This window comes from Cladophialophora bantiana, assembly GCF_000835475.1.
Source record: "Cladophialophora bantiana CBS 173.52 unplaced genomic scaffold supercont1.7, whole genome shotgun sequence".
NCBI lineage: Eukaryota > Fungi > Ascomycota > Eurotiomycetes > Chaetothyriales > Herpotrichiellaceae > Cladophialophora > Cladophialophora bantiana.
The window spans coordinates 766,169-784,060 of NW_015971581.1; the positions used below are offsets into that span (position 1 = coordinate 766,169).

The 17,892-nt window shown below is 53.2% G+C and overlaps 5 protein-coding genes across 5 annotated transcripts; 2 read left to right on the forward strand and 3 right to left on the reverse strand.

Annotated features, from left to right (window-relative positions):
* Positions 1 to 629: 629 nt before the first annotated feature.
* On the reverse strand, positions 630 to 2,914 carry Z519_05280 (uncharacterized protein; the record flags this gene model as incomplete). Its single annotated transcript, XM_016763021.1, has 4 exons — positions 630 to 1,829; positions 1,881 to 2,263; positions 2,317 to 2,621; positions 2,688 to 2,914. 4 exons carry the CDS (start codon positions 2,912 to 2,914, stop codon positions 630 to 632), a joined length of 2,115 nt encoding a protein of 704 aa, XP_016620634.1.
* A 775-nt stretch (positions 2,915 to 3,689) lies between these two features.
* Z519_05281 (uncharacterized protein) lies at positions 3,690 to 5,081 on the forward strand (the record flags this gene model as incomplete). The annotated part of the gene is made up of 7 exons (XM_016763022.1): positions 3,690 to 3,854; positions 3,920 to 3,998; positions 4,053 to 4,111; positions 4,165 to 4,321; positions 4,379 to 4,543; positions 4,596 to 4,810; positions 4,863 to 5,081. 7 exons carry the CDS (start codon positions 3,690 to 3,692, stop codon positions 5,079 to 5,081), a joined length of 1,059 nt encoding a protein of 352 aa, XP_016620635.1.
* A 61-nt stretch (positions 5,082 to 5,142) lies between these two features.
* On the forward strand, positions 5,143 to 5,830 carry Z519_05282 (uncharacterized protein; the record flags this gene model as incomplete). The annotated part of the gene is made up of 2 exons (XM_016763023.1): positions 5,143 to 5,236; positions 5,292 to 5,830. The coding sequence occupies 2 exons, from the start codon at positions 5,143 to 5,145 to the stop codon at positions 5,828 to 5,830; spliced, it is 633 nt and encodes a 210-aa protein (XP_016620636.1).
* A 989-nt stretch (positions 5,831 to 6,819) lies between these two features.
* On the reverse strand, positions 6,820 to 8,364 carry Z519_05283 (uncharacterized protein; the record flags this gene model as incomplete). The annotated part of the gene is made up of 5 exons (XM_016763024.1): positions 6,820 to 7,663; positions 7,770 to 7,824; positions 7,934 to 8,045; positions 8,137 to 8,183; positions 8,268 to 8,364. The coding sequence occupies 5 exons, from the start codon at positions 8,362 to 8,364 to the stop codon at positions 6,820 to 6,822; spliced, it is 1,155 nt and encodes a 384-aa protein (XP_016620637.1).
* A 1,469-nt stretch (positions 8,365 to 9,833) lies between these two features.
* On the reverse strand, positions 9,834 to 11,683 carry Z519_05284 (uncharacterized protein; the record flags this gene model as incomplete). The annotated part of the gene is made up of 3 exons (XM_016763025.1): positions 9,834 to 10,575; positions 10,638 to 11,526; positions 11,593 to 11,683. 3 exons carry the CDS (start codon positions 11,681 to 11,683, stop codon positions 9,834 to 9,836), a joined length of 1,722 nt encoding a protein of 573 aa, XP_016620638.1.
* Positions 11,684 to 17,892: the final 6,209 nt, after the last annotated feature.

Genomic DNA, 17,892 nt, shown 5'->3' on the forward strand with positions numbered 1-17,892 from the left:
CCAGGTCCCCCAGCTGTCGTGCGGATATCCGTTCGATTTGAACAATCCGTTCAGGATATGATATTATGTGCTACGGTACCGTACGAGACGATGCGGAAGATGGATTTAAAACACCTGGGGGCGGGAAGAGGCGTTTCGGGTCCCAACTTAGCTAGGAGGTCAGCGGGTCAGAGGCTAGAGGTCAGGGGCATGAAACAGAAGCCCGTGCTTCACAAGATCTCGCGACGATCAAACCGGAAAGGGCCGAATCATTATACACTGTTTAATCTATCGAGGAAACAGTTCTCTTGGTCGCGAACTTCCATTCCGGTCCATAACAGTCTCGCTTTTCGCAGCGTACGGGACAGCCCACCCATAACTTGACCGAGCCCTCGGCATGTTTTCTTGCAAATGTAAAGGCCATCTTTGATTGAAGCACAGGAGACAGCTAGAACTGTAAGATTTGGGTAGCTCCCTCTATACACGAGCCCTTGATTCAACGGTCGTTTGTGTATGGTTCGTGCCCAAGTCATCCAAATTGAACATTCATACAATGCTGGCGTCGGGATTGTTGCTGTAATCCAACCTACTACTGAAGCATTAGACAGGCACGCTGACCAATGTCCAAGTCGGCAGATGTCAAGAGAGACTTACCCCTCGTCAAACAAGAATTGAAAATTGTCGAATGGACCAAAAGACGCGAAGAACTCGTCGAAAGCAGTCCCGCTCAATCCGCAGGAGTCCAGCACGGTGCTCATGGAGTTCATCTGATCGTCGCGAGGATGAGGAGTGCTTGCTCGCCCTGCTGGATCCTGGAGACCCGCCGCGTAGCCCGCATATTGCTTCGCGTCTCCTGTTTTGCCCGTGTTGAACGCCTTCAGGACCTCGCTGAAGAGGTTGCGATGCATGTCCGCGCTCCAAAATGTCTTGTTGAGATGGGAGAGGACCATCAAATACAGGTTTAAATTGTGCCTGGCATGCTGACGGATGAGGCCGTCGGATCGAGCAAGCTCGAACAAGTGAATCTGCATGACGGTCATAATGGCAGTCACGAGCATTGTAGGTGATGTCTCAATCATATCCTGGGCGATTAATTTGTTGAGGGTGCTCGTGGAATCAGCTGCGGCAGCCTTGGATCTCTGGATCGCAACTGTTTGGAGACTGCTTCGTTCGGCCGGCGACAGGTGTTCGGGTGTCGAAAGAATGTAGGAGCGATGAAGCAGGATGATGACCGCATCGCAATAGCATCTGATATGGCTCATGTGTAGGCCCAAGGTTCGAGATTGTTTTCCAATGTCTATGGAAAGGTTGTCGAGAAGATTTGAAACATCCGCATAGTCGACTTCCAGCTGAGACAATGATAGCGGCGGCCGTCGCGGTCGGTAATGCAGAACCATAGCGTCTTCCAGCTTTATTGACAACCGAAGCAACTTGATCCAGAGTTCCGTCAGTTCCTCGAGATCAGGGGGTAGGAATGCCTCGCGCAGTTCCGGAGATAGATCTTTGACATCATCCACGACGTCGTGAACGGTCGGCAGCTTCAGGTCACAGTCATCCAGGTGGACGCGCATCGGTCTTCCAGTGCCCAACGAGAGCCAGGCATCGCGGTAATAGCTGCACCACCACAACCGTCTCCAGAGTGCTCGTTGTGACGGGGGGAACGGACACCGTTGAAGCCGAGAGTAGCTTGGTTCACGATGGAGCCCAATACCAAAGCATAGGTGAATGGCTGTTCCAATCCAATAGGCAGCGCCGTCTAGATCCTCCAGGTCAACATACCAGTAGCCTAGGAGTAGAGCAGACGCAATGATAGCGGACTTATCAGCCTCGAGCTGTGCATCATACGTCTTCTATGTTTCGTTAGCTCCGTCTGTTGTATGATGTTCGACGAGTCCCCTTACCTTGGCATTCTGATAGCAAAATTGCTTCAAGACTTTGCGGGATTGGAACCCTATAGCTTTAAGAGTCTCTGCATCAATGTAGATCGCTGCTGCGAAAAAAACAGACCACAACAACAGGCAGCTGACGCTGTTGGGATCATCAGAATACTTCGTAATAAACTCCCCGGCATTGACGACGGGTAAGAAAGGGTAGACATAGCTAAAGAAGCAGCGAAGGAGCCGCGCGCAGACCGAAGGAGGAAATAGGGGTCTGGAACCAGGTGTTATCTCTGGTTCGAAGTGTTGTCGTTTGAGGACGTTGCGGCTGATGATATAGGGGCTTCCTTTCACCGGTCGATTTGGTGAGCAGAGATCGAACACAAATTCAAGTCCCTCAGACTCTCCTAAGAGCCGAAGTCAGTCCTGTCGAGATCCATCAAAAAAACTTTAGAGATACCGGCATAATAAGGCACTAGGATGTCCCGTGAGTGGTCAGAGCTGCGAGGTCTTTCAGATATTGGGTCGGAAAGCGTGGTGGGAGTTTGCTGAGTGCCGGTCGCGATTTCGCGGGATGCGTCTGGCCTCCCTGGACAGTCCGGGGACGCCACCTGTGCCGGGCTCTTCTCCAAGTCTGCGCACTCCTGGGGGATTTCGACTTCATCCGATCCCTGGTGTGATACCTCGGCAGTGGGTATGGATCTCGGAGACGGTGTCAGAGGGTAGACTGGTGTCGATGAAGGTCCGATGGCCTGGCCCGAGCGGCTGTTGTATTCATTCCAACGCAATGAGCGACCTGGTTCCTGACCGGGAGGATGGAAGGTCACCTACGCGGCATGCTGCTGGCCATAGACCTTGCAGACGGTGCCATCCTGAGCACAGTTTGCACATGGGATGCCCTGGAAGGCCAGCGAGCAGCGGACTTTTCGATCATGGCAGCGCGTGCAAGCGATGGCCGAGCGCTTCCTCTTGCGATGTTGCGCATCCATGGCTTCTTCTCCTTCTCCTCCTTTGTGCTGAATGAAGTTGGTGGACGTCGCTCTTTGCAACCGGCCCATAGCTTTTGCAGGACTCTCCGCCTTATGTCTGAGTGGACGAGGGGAGGGACCTCGGGTCTTGGTCTATTGGTAGGAGGTTGCGGGGGAATGACCAAGAATGGCCCAGAAGGGGTTGGTACATACTTACCTGAGGTGGTGGGCAAGTGGTGGGATGAAGGAGGAGAGGAGCTTTTGGTGCGGAGTCGTGCTTCATATCATACACAAACAGGAGGCAACTCTCCGTCCTACGCATGGACAGCCTTCTGGCCTCACTTCCCCCCTTCTCCCTTCTACCAATACCTCTATGCCGTTCATACGCATCCCCTTGTGGCCGTTGCATACAACTGTGCGAGCATTCGCTCTACCAGGACCATAGAAAGAAGAATTCCACTATTGCGGCACGATGAGCTGCAAATTACGCCTGGTCACATCGTTTCCGCGCCTATCCCATGCCGAAAAGGAGGCTACTCGGCTATTCCGCAATGCCCTCAGAATACTTCGCTCATGGTGGAACACCAATCGACAAATAATGGGCGGAAGGCCTCATAGTGCTGCAAATATCTCTTTCCACTTTCTCATATTCGCCTCGCATCTCGCACCCCCACGACATCCACAGAGCGAAACCGAGGCAGCATACCGAGGTAGGCTGTTGTTGGCTTTCAATGTAATATCTAAATGCAACGCCAGGGGCTTTTGATAGCCTGCATTTGGATCCTTCCACCTATTCTATGGTGGCGGGTTTAAAGACCTCTGGTTCAGCGACACTACCTCGATTTACTTACTCACTCGCTTCGTCATGGCGGAGAAACACATTGGTGCTGCCGAAGAGGTAGCAGTCGAGGCGCCTTCATCGTCTGCAGGAAAGTCGCAAGTTCACCATGAAGAATCGGTCGGTGACGTCGAGAAGACCATTTTTCTTCGAATCGACGGAGATGACCTCGACCATGAGCACGAGCCTAAGGTTTGCATGTCCTTAGCCTTGTTCAAGGGTTTATAGGAAAGAGAACATACTGAACTTCAGTTAAGATGACCTTCAAGCGCTTCATGAGTCTGCTCGCTATGGCCCTGCTCTGGACGGGCAGCCAAATTCCCGTCTATCTTTATGGTAGGATCTCTCGGCCTTTCGGTCGAACTCGAATCTCTGACACCCATGTCGCAGGCAGCATACCCCCGTACATCTACGGAGACATTGGCGGGGTGGACAGATGGATTTGGTTTGTAAGTCTTGGGTAGATGAGTTGGACATACATGTACACTCACTCATCCTTCAGATTTTGGGGAATCTGCTTGCCCTAGCAGGCGTCTGTCCTTTCGTTGGCTCCCTGTCGGACCTCCTTGGACGGCGCTATGTGGCTTTGATCGGTGCCGGGCTACTTGTCCTGGGAACCGTCATCGCGACGACCGCAAAGTCAATGAACATGTTCATCGGTAACCCCTTCCAAAAGCATGGTATGTGGGATTGGATTCTCCAGCTAACAATCTTAGCTGGCACAACCATTGCAGGAGCAGCCGCTGGCATTAGTGAACTCACAGCGTTAGCAGTGACTTCTGAACTGGCTCCTACAAGGAAGCGTGGTGCCTACGTCGCGGTCCTGATTTTCACCATCGTACCTTTCTTGCCATCTGGAATATATGCACAGCTGATTGCCTGTATGTTGAGACTCCTTGTGTTCCGGATACGGAGTTTTCTGACCCTGTCAAGCTCATGCTGGTTGGCGGTACTGTGGCATTATCATCTGCGTTTGGAATGGGCTTGGCCTCATCATCACGGCATTGTTCTATTTCCCTCCGCCGCGGGTCAACTCTAAAGGCAAATCGAAGCAAGAGATTCTCCACCAAATTGACTTCATCGGCGGTTTGCTCAGCATTTCTGGAATGGTGCTGTTCATGGCCGGCATGCAATGGGGAGGCTATCAGGTATTTTTTTGTTCACCGCACACGACCGAGACTTGTATACTTACTTGTGCAGTACTCGTGGCGATCCCCCCATGCCCTGGTTCCTCTTATTCTCGGCGCTGTCCTTATCGTCTTATTCCTCTTCTGGGAAGCCTACGGTGCAGAATACCCCATGTTTCCCAAAAAGACTCAAGCAGGATCCTCGTATCTTGGGACTCACTCTCCTCATCACATTCATTTCCGGAGCAAACTTCTTCTCATACCTTATGTTCTGGCCAACACAGGCTTTTAACGTGTATGGCCATGATCCTACCGCTGTGGGCTTGCGCGTCCTACCAGGAGGTATCGCTATCATGGTTGGTGCATGCGTAACTCTCTGGCTGCTTTCCGTTTTCCGCGGCCGGAACAAGGAGCTTATGATCATATCCTGCGTTCTCATGACAGCTGGTATTGTCTCGATTATCCCTTTTCCGTCCCTTTGATACTGATCTTTCCCTTTCAGGAAGTGGCGCTCTGGCCTGCGCGACACCGAACAACATGGACAAATTATGGGGTCTTTTGGTCCTTGGCGGTCTGGGAATTGGCGGCATTGTGGTCCCAGCCTCCATTATCACGACCATCATCTGCCCTGACGATCTCATCGCCACCGTCAGCGCATTGACTCTCGCCATCCGCGTCATCGGCGGCTCGGTTGGCTACTGTGCGTACTACAACGTCTTCCTCGCCAAGTTCAACACCAATGTCGTCACTTACGTCGCAACCGCAATGGACAAAGTCGGCATCACCAACACAACCTACATCGTGCAAGCAATCACGCTGACCGGCGCGAGTCTGATCCTAGACCTGAAGGCAATCCCGGGCCTCGCCAACGAGACGGCGTATCAGATCGTGGTCGCCGCGGGTCAGCTGGCCTACTCGGAGAGCTACAAGTACGTGTACCTGGCTAGCATCGCTGCCGGTGGAGTGAGCATCATTGCGGCCTGCTTCCTGGGTGACATCAACAAGTACATGGACGAGCATGTTGCCGTCGTCATTGAGTAGTGAGTTGAGCTTGTGGAATGAATGGATGAACGGCCAGGAAGAACGAGAGAACGAAAGAACGGGGCAAGGGAGCTCCCCCCCGGGACGGTGAACACGCATATAGACATGGCACATCCTACATCCATCTATTACTTTGTAATATATATGCCTGTACATACACTCTTGCCCTTCCTTGTGCTAAGCATGTTTCGTACTACATGTACTTGTATACACACGTATATGAATATTCAAGGCGCCGGGTTTGCATGTACAACCCGTATTCTTTCGCTGAATGGGATGTACCCCAACCATATGGAGACAGAATGGTCCGAATTTCTGCGTCTTTAGGTCTTTGCGAGCTCCAGCTATGCGAGCTAGATTTGGTCCTAGGGGACATAGAGCGATTGGTTACGTTTCGCGCGAGGCCCCGCGGATCTCATCCTCGCTGCTCTCGCGAGATTTCGAGTAAAACTGGACAAAATGGCATATTTGAGTGTTCGGAGGGATCTATGATCAATTCTGTAAAAGCAGATATTACGGGTCGCCCCTTATGGACGGGCAACAGACATGGTCGCTGGACCGCTTCTAGCAACCGAGAGCGTAAATAGGATGTCATTTCCCCATCCATTTGTGCCAAGCAGTTGGTTCTATACTGACCTATTGAAACTAGCTCTGACCGGGTTCGCTAACGCTGAACTGGTAACTGTCTAGGTAGCAGTGGCCTATGGGTCGAAAAGTATTGCAGGAAGAGGCGGGTTGTAGGTTAGTGAGCAGGCGAGCAGAGGGGGAAGGAGTGCGGGAGGGAAGCCAGGTTAAAAAGCGGCTGAGGGTGGAGGTGCGCTGGTTGTCGATTGACCTTGTAGTTTGGCCGCCACCCATCTTCTTCGCTTCGGTTGACAAATCCAAAGGAAACCAATCAATCAATCACCCTTTACTCGGCTCTCTATGTCAGGACCTTCGCGTAGATTCTCTCGCCCTGGCTCACCCACTCGCGCCACCTGCGCTCCTATTTACGCCACAACGCCAGACTGCCGTAGCGATGCAATCTCCCCGTCCTCCATCTGAAGCAGGTCCCTCAAAACCACGTCGGTGTGTTCGCCCAGCATGGGCGGCGCGGTCCTTACGCCCGCAGCGCTCTCAGAGTACTTGACGGGGTGGCTGACGACCTTTATCGTGCCGCAGGTTGCGTGGTCGAGCTCGGTGACCATGTCGCGGGCGCGGACGTGCTCGTGGTCGAGGGTGTCCTTGACGTCGTTGATAGCGGCATATGGCATGCCGCTACCCTCGAGGATCGCCAGCCACTGCTTCGTGGTCTTGGTCCTTGTGATCTGTTCGATCATGTCCTCAAGCACGTCGCGGTTCTGGACACGAACGTCATTGGTCACGAAGCGTGCGTCGTTCTTCCACTCCGGCCGCTCCAGCTTGTCGCATATGATCCCAAAGAGTCGGTCGTTGCCGCCGCCCAGCATGATGTCGCCGTCCAGCGTCTTGAACCCCTTATAAGGGACGATGCTGGGGTGCGCCGTGCCCCATCGTCCGCCATCCCGTTCTCCGGATATCAGCACCGAGCTGGCGATATTTGCCAGTGTCGCGACCTGGCAGTCCGCCAGCGACACGTCGAGATGCTGTCCCTGGTTCGTCCTCTGTCTAGCCAATAGAGATGCCATAATAGCGTTGCAGGTATAGAGGCCTGTTGTGAGGTCTGTCACGGCAACACCCACTTTCACAGGAGACCCGTTTCGTTCGCCTGTAATGTGCATGAGCCCCATTTCGGCCTCGACCATGACGTCGTAGCCTGCTCGGGGACTGTAGGGGCCATACTGGCCGTAGCCGGTTATGGAGGCATAGATTAGACTGTTGCGTCGAAGACGGGGTCAGTGTATTTGGCGGCCGGACGAAGGGGGAGAGGAGGAGGCAGAGAGATAAGTTGGTGGCCAAAACGGTCAGGAGGGAGACTCACCGAGGGTTAATCTTCCGTACTGATTCGTAGTCTAGTTGGTACTTTTTCAACGCTCCTGCGGCGTCACGCAGGTAATTAGTTAAGACCAGCCACCAGGAAGGGACTTCCATTAATCCATTTGAACATTCATCTCCACGAAGCGCGCAAACATGCAGCATACATACCGGGAATGTAGTTTTCCACCAATACATCCGATACCTTGGCCAACTCATGCAAGATTTTGATTCCCTCGGGGTGCTGGAACGAGAGACCGACTGATTTCTTGTTGCGATTCACCTGGAAAGCAGCGACGCACACCCTCAGCGTCAGCACCGCGCCCGCAAAGAAACACACCGCAGATGCATGTGTAAATGACCCAAGGACTCACGCCGATGAAGTACGCACTTTCCCCAGGCTTGCCGCCTTTCACAACAGCTAAGAATGAGAGGTTGAGTCAGTGGCCGCCTCTCGTGTCGTACTCGGAGTGCTGGGTTGCTTGTGCTGTCTGAGGCTAATTACCATCGCTTTTGTACTTTGCGTACGGCGGGCCCCACGCTCTCGTGTCGTCGCCCCGCGTAGGATGCTCGATTTTGATGATTTCTGCACTGGAGGACATTCAAAAAAAAAGACACTGTCAGTTGATGCGCTGTTTCAACACCATAGCTTCCGGGCAGATCCTTGTCATTCTGGGCAGAAAGCCTGGTGTGGACAGGCTGGGGACATAATGCGCACCCACCCTAAATCGCCCAGAATCTGCGTGCAATAAGGCTACCACATTTCGAGTCCCAGTTAGTCGGTCTTCGATCCCACGCGGACACAGCTTGACTGAACCCAGCGGATATACAACTTCCATTCGCCTTCTCAGGGGGCCGATTACTCCAGCACTGGGAGGAATTAATAGGTACTCACGCCGGCCAATACTCGTGTCATATCCAGCACTCGGACACCTTCTAGCGGCGCTATCTTCCCGCTCTTCGTGTTCGTTGACGAGCTGGTGACAGATGCGAAACATCTACGCGACCTGAACGACGTCTCGGGTTGAGACCGAAGAAGGGACGTGCGACCTTGTTGGCCCAGTAAGGCTCGTCGAAGAGCTCTGCTGGGAGCCATTCGCGGGGTCGGAATATATGGGCTATTAAAATGAGAGATGCGCGCAGAGGGTGGTCAAGAGAAGGGACGCGTAGCAGTTTAGAAATACCGGGGTCCTTTTGGGGGAGTCGAGACTTGACGGCGCCGTCGCCGAAACTTGCCGCCAAGCGCCGAGGCGATTTCTCCCAACAGTCCATCGTCACCGAGGTCGGGATGGGGCCACACGCCGTCTCCAAATTCTTTCAGTCGACAGAAGATGGCACATCTGTCGGAACGAAGTCTTCAAAACCATGGTATATGCGGGTCCAGTGAGAAGTGCATCATCAATGTTTGCCAAAGATTCCTCTCTTGCCCTGACTCTAATCTCTTTATATCATCAGACGGTCGTCATTGACTCCCTTCATTCCTGTCTCATCCCCTTAACGTACAAGCTATAGTTACACAGATTGCGAGACCTGCCCCCAAAACGTTTCGCGACATTTCCCAATCGATAAAGACAGACATTTCAAGTTGCCAGGCGAAAGCCCGCAAGGTATCTTGGACAAAAGACCTCCCAGTATTTTTTTCGTAAAATGATGAAGGATGAAAGTACAAAAAAACAAAGCACAAATAACGAAACCGAAAAGCGTTGCATAGATGGAAAGGTGCAAAGGCAGAAAGAACAAACGCGCCGTCCCAAACAAAGGTCCTCCCAATGATACCCATTGATTCCTTCGCTGTCCAGCACTCTCTAATTGATTCCATGTAATAGGTGTCGCGGCTCGCGCCGCTTTGAAAGCCAGTCTTTTGTTACCGTAAATCCAGATCATGAGTAGGAAAAAAAGCATTTCGCACAGTTTGAGCGAGAAGCCAGCGGCAGTTGATTAGCCTCCGGATGTTGAAACTCTAGACTCGGAGAAAAGTGCTGCAAGTGGTGAGCGAAGTGGTTGCTGAGACTCCGAGGTTGTGTGAAACAGGATATCCCAAAGCCAGCTTAGTTCGTTTGTGGAGTCGGGTTTATGCTTTCTCCGGTGTGGTCTCCGCAAGATCCAGGTCGTCGATGAAAGCCAACCGCTCACTGCGAGGTGAGACGCATTCATCGTTTGCTTCGACCACAGAAGGGTGCAATAACGGTTCACAGGTGCGTTCTTCCCCTTCACTCGAAGGACGATCTAGGCGTCCATCGGGATCTTCCATCCAGTAGCTTTCCAGAGCTCCTGCGGCGCAAACAAGGCCGCCCGCCCACCAAGCCAACCCGCTGCAACCAAGATACAGACCATAGGTGTGCACAAATCCCGTGACAACGGGTCCAAAGGCGCGGGCCAAGCACGCCATCGATGCAGCAAAGCCATTAACTTTCCCTAGCACACTCTTGGAGGGAACGGCGTTGGCAAGAAGAATTGCGTTCGAGGGAAATGATATGGCTTGAAACGTAATTTTGGTCAGAAGAGAGACGTAGATGCCCGTTTTCTGCAGCTGCTCGGGAAGGAGAACCAGATATGGCACTGCAAAGTACAGTAGAGGCCAAATAGTCATCGCCAGTCGAGACGCATAGAGAGGTCCAAGGCGTCTGGCCAGAAAAGGGAAGATGAAGAATTGGGCGAATATCGAATAAGCGCCCTGCACTGCCATCATGAACCCGATAGCTCGAGTGCTGAGGCCGAAACCTCCTGAGAATTTGAAGGGAAGAACAGGCTCTGTCTGCATTCGTTCTTCGCTAAGAAAGGTGGGCATCAGGGCATCGAATGAAACGCTATGGCTAAAAGAAACATGTCAGTCAGAGCCAACGGACTCGAGGTTGGTCAAGAACATTTCACGTACTAGGCGAGGATTGCGTATGCGAAGACGATCAAATTCACCTGCTTATTGAAGGCATTGACCGCGCCGCGCGACTCCTTCTCCCGCAGGATCTCCGAGTCCATCTCTACCGTTGAAGCGGAGCGCAGCAATGGCGAGTTCTCCGTACTTCGGTAACCCGGAGGTGGATCGTGATGGTCAAAAAAGTCCATTTGGTCTCTGATTGCAAAGCCAGTTTCACCGTGCTGTGAGGAGTGCTTTTCCGTCCTGCACCGTTTGAAGAGCGTCTTCGCCAACTCACGTCCGAAATCTGGGCGACCCTTTTTCTCTGCATGTGTTTCTTCGAGAAACAGAATGCCAACAGTAATACCGCAGAGGAGCACTGCAACACAGACAAGGTTGGGTAACAAGAAGGGGAATTTGTCGAAGAGGCCGCCTCGAGGGAATCCAAGAGAGTCACATGGCATGGCCAAGGCTCCGCCTATTGACGGTCCAATGATGGAACCAATGCTCCATATCACCGGCATAATGGAATACGCACGAGGCTGATGCTCCTTTTTCGTCACGAGCTCTGCTACAGTGGTCTGAAGTACTCCCACGTTGCCGTTCAGGAGGCCGCCGAGGGCTCTAGCGAGAACCGCACACGGCAAATTCGGCGCAAACCCAAAGCATATCATGCTCAGCGCCGTCCCAGCAAGACCCATGATCAAGACAGGTTTGCGGCCGAAGCGGTCGCTGGCTTGACCCCAAAGCATTCCGGTAGAAAACTCGGCAAAGGCAAAGGCGGTAATGAGCATGCCCGAATAAACAGATATTCGTGATTCGTCTTGGGTGATATTGAAGGATTCAATCATGCGGTATGCATAGGGAAATATTGACATGAAGGCGATTGGTTCGCATAGGCGACATATTGCTGTAGGCGGCGTGTTAGTGATTCGCAACAGCTTGCCAATTTGGGAGAGCCTGCGAGATGACGTACCCAGGACGCCCAATTGTCTGTACGGAAACCCATCGTCGACCTCTTTGGGCCTGCGTTCACCAAGGAACAGTTTGGTGAGACGGTTCGGCATCGTCACCAGGGAGGAAAGCGACTCGTCGTGTCAGGGCGGGAAGGGAGGTGAACAAAGAAGAGGGTCATATGGCACTCGGCGCGAGGAGGGCAGTCATAATAAGGGAGAGGAAATTTCCAGGAGACAAAGGATCGAGCAACGATAGACACGGCGAGCGGGGCGCTCTCATCTTTCTTTTCTGACGGGATGGCGCATCCGCCGCCGCGTGGAAGAGGCGGTGGACTGCCTTGGGGCAGTTGGGATAGCACAGAGCGCGGCAACGAGCAGGACCTTGTGATGGGGACATTTCTTCGCATAGCCAGTGGCCAAAAGACGGCCACGGTTACACGGAGAGGAGCGCGGAAGGAAAAGGTAATCAGGCAAAGTCTCTGACATCCGCGCTGGGTTGTCCACAGAAGGCGGTGTTGGGCAGCTCTAGTCAGAGCGCTAGAGCCTGAAGCCGTATGTGCCGCCAGACCAGTTTGTAGTCACCCGAAATAAAATGTCCGCACGGACTGGGGGTGGGAGATGATGTTCTTCAAATCGGACGGTTCAAGCAAGTTGGGCAACTCGGGTTGCAAGTCAGGAAGGGCCGGAAAGTGGTGCGTGATACTCGGGGAAGGTGCGACTTGTGCCCAGGTGGGATGTTGTTAGATCCTGGACAGGTGGGGGCACAGGAGGGGGAACGGCACTGATGGAGTCTCGGCCAGGATGGTAAAAAAATGGAGAAAAGGCCAGATGCTCCCCTTTGGCACTTTGGCTTTTCGCTGCCGTTTGGGCTCCAGAAAGTGGGTTTCGGGGCTGCCATGCGACGGTGGCGATGTGGATCCGGGATTGGTATCGGGACAGAGAGCCCAAAGGTTCAGCGACTTCAGGATGCTCTGGAGGGAAACGGGAAGGGCGGGAAAAGGAAAAAAAAGGATACCAGGCTCGTGTGAAGCGGCCAAGGGTAGAAGCCCCCTGGTTCATCCAGTGTACCGAGTACGGCCAATTGAACGGCGGAACCGTCCCGTATCCAGAAAATATTCGGCATCAAGCCCCAGACCAGTAGAATTAAAAGCGCATCTGAGCGCAGGAACCGCGACAACGGTACCTCGAGGGCCCTTATGATTCGGAGGATCGATAGGCATGCGCTTCACTCAGGCCAGAGTGGAATTTACCCCTGACCAGAGCTCAAGTGGGCCGGGTTGACCAGGGCTAGGAACACAATCCTGGTCTTCCGCTGGCCGGGCGCTAGCGGAGGGTGCTTACCGAAGAGCATATTACCTCTAGCGTTGGCCCTTCCACCACTCGGCTAGCATTGGGCTTGCCGCTAGACTCCCCCCAGAAGCTTTTGCTTCTTCGCTCCTCCAGTGGCGAACAAGCCGGCTGGGAATCCTGCTCAGGATCCAGTGCCCTGTACCGGGTACCGATTTAACTTATGTGACGAGGGGCGCCACCACCACCACACCAGCTGCTGCATCAGCAGCATGTCATCCTTCTCGTTTCACTGCACCCTCGTGACCTGCGCGCCGTACAGGCCTGATCGAGGTAGGTCAACAGGATACTTGACTTTTTGAGCCCTTGAGTCATCCAATCCTTGTTTCTCTCACCGATCGTCCCTTCAAAGGCGTGGGATTGGGAGGCGGTGAAAAAGGCGGTCATGCCCGACGGAGTCGTGGATAATCGATCAGTTTGGGCTGTAAGGAGAGCCAGAGCTGTCGGGGTATGCTGAGGTGGTGATTGGCGATGAAACTGTGCTCCCGTGGGGTTTAGGGTACAGAATACCGATCGGTGCGTGTCATAGACTGGGGTCAGCTTTCAGGAGTAGCGAGTGACAGGCGCACAAGAGCGGATAGTTGGGGGTGGTTGCCTTGGAATAAGTAAAATGTTCGAGTCGGTAGGAGGAGTGACTGCGCTTGTTGCTCGCTCCACTGCTGCGCTCGTACCCGAGTTCCTTGATGACGACGATCTTCTACCTCGTACATACTTGCGGATTAAGGTTCTAGTTGTCCTGGTGGTTCTGGCCCACGGCCAACACGGGAACACGTCTCGAGATGGGCGACATGCAGCAGACGGCACCGCTGCAGCAGGTGGGGAGAGTCTCAAATGACTGGTTGTCTTTTGGCAAAAAGACTTGGAGAAGCAAGGGCCGCAAAAGGATCCGGAAGATGAGCGGGCCACGAACAATGGAGAGGGGGAATGCACGAGGATAGGATGGAAAAAGCAACGTGTCTGACCTGTCCAAATGCACCAGGGCGGGTAAACACCTATAAGAGACATGGATCCTAAGGTTCACTGTGATGGGCTTCTGGCACAGTGATTCGATTGCATTGACCAGGGCAGACGCACAGTCCAAGGCAGACTTCTTCTGGGTCCACGCGCGGGTGAAAGGCAGGTCGGAAGGTGAAATGAAAGTGAAAAGGAGAGAGAGCGAGTGCGAGAGTATGAGCAGGGAGCAAGGAGAAGGGAGCGAGGGAGGAGCAAAGGGGGAGCAAGGGAGGGCTTCCTCCTTTCTGTCGGTCGCTTAGCATATTCGAATCGAATGAGCACTGGCCGGACAAGGATCTCCATTGGAGCAGCGACCCGGTACCGTCTCACTGGAGAATAGAGTTGGAACTGCAAATGGAGCTGGAAACGGGGGGAGCAAGCGTAGCGAGGAGTTAACGACTCGTAGCCAAAACTCGTCACACAATTGGCTTTGGAGGTGAAATTCGCGAGTTTCACCGGAAGCTGAAGCCAGAATTCCGCTACCGGGGAATATTCAACCTGTCCAGCTCGGTTTGACTTGGCCTCTTGTTACCCCTGATTCATTTTCCAGAACAACGCCACCGGGACTACGACAATGCTGCTACAGAGTTGCGTCGCCTTAGTACGAGTTACTCGCTACCTGCGACTTTGTCGGGAGCCGGCGAATATGTACGAGGGACAGAAATATGAGACTTCAAGCCCCCCAATGGAATATTCCCGAGTTTCCGGGGAAGTGGTTCGCCCTACGTAGGTACCTAGATCCATAGTGACCTAGGTACCTAAGGTTAGGTACTCTGTACAAGCAAGGGCGATTACGGAGTCCTAGGCAAAGTCTCTACCTAAGGTAGGTGAAGAGCTTGCTGAGCCCTAACTAGTCCCCATACTTAGCCGCGGAAATCCAGGCTGCGATTGGGGGCTGCAGGGCTTTTAGGCATTTTCCTAGGCATACCACGCCCGGCTCGCCAGGTGCCCCGTTCTCTCCTCTCCAACGAGCCAAGCCGCCTCCCTTGTCAGCCACCCTATTCTAATCCTTCATGAGCAGAATGACCTGCCGCAGACGACGCGGAAAATCTTGCACCGTCCTTGCAGGCCTCTCTTGGCCTCTCCTGCCTGTCCATTCCTCTATTTTTGGGGTCATGCTGCATGGAATTGTCCTTTGTGTTACGGCATGCAAAGCAGTTGAAGAGGGTACAATGGCTCCCTGCTGGACGCCCCCTGCGCTTCGTCTGTCTGATTCTCTGTATTCGGGCAATCATGTCGACCGAGACAAACCACCAGAGTCTCATCAGACCATCTGCAAGTGACTCATTATGTACAATGTTGCGACGTGTGTGTGCGGTCGACCTGTCACTGAGCCATCGACACCTTCTGTCACTCGCCCAAAAGAGCCAGATTCCATGGAAGATGACCGAGTCTGTTGGTGGCTGCATCATCCCTGTGCCTCGGAAAAATAAGACCTAAGAGCAGAAGGCCGTTGTCATGACAAAGAATTCTTCCAAGCTAAACTAGCTCTGCCTCACTATGTGGCGAGGTTGTACGATTGCCCACATGAAGATGCCGGAGAAACATCCTCCTCAGATTATGCAACCTGCAGACTGCGGCGGCAGCAGCGGCGGCGTGGGCAGTTGCCCTAGAGCATGCACAATGTCGTATATGATTGTCGCGTTGCACAAAGGACCGCACAGAGAGCTGCGTGCCTCGCCTGCGTTTTGGAGCCTCGTTCAGACCCCAGGCTCGACATGCAAGGCGCCACCTGACATCTCATTCTCCCTTGCAGAGTTGGGCAATAACATCATCAACCACCAAACAACCGTCGCTTTCCGGTCGCACAATGCATCCTCCATCTGGTGCCAGCACATGCCCTGCCTGTCAACCAACCCCTCCAACCGGTGAGGGGATTACTCTTTCTGGTCGATCACAATCAAAGGACCAAGTTCGGAGCGGGTAAACGGCTTTTCAACGTCCTAGCCGGCCTCACCGTGAGAGATGCATTTCCCTTGGTGTGACCTGTCACCTCGCCTCCGACAATCAGTGAGAACTGTTCAAGTCTATCGAGAATGAACCTTGCGCCATCTGCCCAGGAGGGCAAAGTGACCCGAATGTCAGTCAAGTAGCGGTCAGATAAAGTTGCATCGTCTCCGATGGACACGAATTTTGCATCCGTCAAGACCCTCTGCATCCCAAATCTAGACCGTCGGATCCTGCATCGGATGATTCCACCGAGGCTGTCAGGTTAGGAATGGTGCCTTGTAAGTGTTTCATGCATTCTTTTATGACTGCAGGTGGTCGATGGTATGTGTCACACTGCCATTCGGTCTCTCAACTCTTTCGCCGTTCTTTTGTCTTACACATTGCAAGTTGCAACGTCAACGACGCCTGGTACAGCCGAGTTCTTGGATGTTGATCGCCTAGTCTGCGTTGACCCGCTTGTGCCCAACGTCCTTGCTTGAACGGATGCAGTTCGACAACTCGAGCAGTCTCGAAACAACGTACTCCATCCATGCACTACCGGAAAGGATGGGAATCGCCGGACTTTGGGGGAAGCTGTGGCCCCCTAGGTGCCATGCCAGTCCAGTAGAAGGACCCCCCTCACCCTTCATAAACAGGGCGTCTGGTGGCGATCTCTCTGAGAAAGGACCGGTCATCTGAATCATTTCTGGACGAGTTCCTTGTTTTAGCGGTATGCTGCCCTCGGCCTCCATGATCTTCGGGGCACGATGAGTGGCTGCAGATTGGAAGTAGTTCTGACGTCTAAGCCATCACTGCGCCCTGCAACGGTGGAAAGTCCGGCGTGGAGATGTAACCCCGGAACCCGTAGGAGCTGAGGGGGACATGGTTGTCGCAGGCGACCAGATTGCAGGTATCAGGTAGGAAAAGGACCCTTGGGACGGCAGACCAAGAAGTGTCAATCGATGGCAATCACACGAGAGCTGGACCGCTAAGTCCTACTCTATGTGAGCAACTGGTGAAGTTATCCCTTCTGTAACGAATGTCACGAACAAGACTGACGATGCAACAGCTTATCCGATGCCATTCACGGCTTTAAGGTTGAGGATGATGGCTACGAAGGTTGTCAAAATGTCTGGATCTGTGCGACGCTCAGGCTTAGGGGTTAGTTCCTTGACGTTTTCAACAGGAATGAGGCTTGTATAACATGGATTAACAGTTGACGCGTGTCCACCACCTCATGTCTGAGGTCCAACGTCTTGAGCGTGGTCATGGCCAGACTCTCGATACTTCGAGCAATATGTTTTGGTCACCTACCACGGTATGCACTTACCCATGACTGACCGTATGATCGCTTTCCAGAACAGCCGCCGGCACCGAACTCCAGAACAAGTGCATAGCATCCAGAGTGCGCCCTGGAGCAAATGGACGGAATCCCAATGTCTGACCCTTGGATCGAGGCTGTCCGCCTAGTTTCCGTGACCTAGCTTGCACAGTGACGCACAGTCAACAAATAAGACAATGGTTTTTCTCCGGCCCTCCACAAGGTTTCGTCTCCTGGAGGCCGGTATCAGAAAAGGAATAGGTGATACTGGCGCAGCCCAGTCTTCCTCGTCACGGGTCATCACAGGCTTCTCGGTCAAGCACGGGATGTGCCTTCGGTGTTCAGAATGTATACGATGTCTCTCTTCCTATCCTGGCCTTTTTGGGGTTCTTTGGTCAGCGAAAAATTCCAAAGAGATCTGTTGTTCATGCCGTTGGTGCTGAACTTGTGTTTGGAATCGTGGACTGGAGACCGAGGCAATCTCACTGGTGATGCTGGGAGATGTCCATTTGAATCTCTTCTCGTTGGTGGTGTTGCAATCGAAACAATTGCTCATAGGAATCTTTACACTAGTTTGCCTAAGGATTGTTCCGCTTGAACTTTGTTACCTTGAGTTGAGATTGAACTCACTACGAAACTGGTACTGTTGTCGGGTTGGACGGGGTCATCGTTGTGGACCGGTTCCCCAGCAGGAGAGACTCACCAGCTGCTTCACCGAATACTTTGTAGA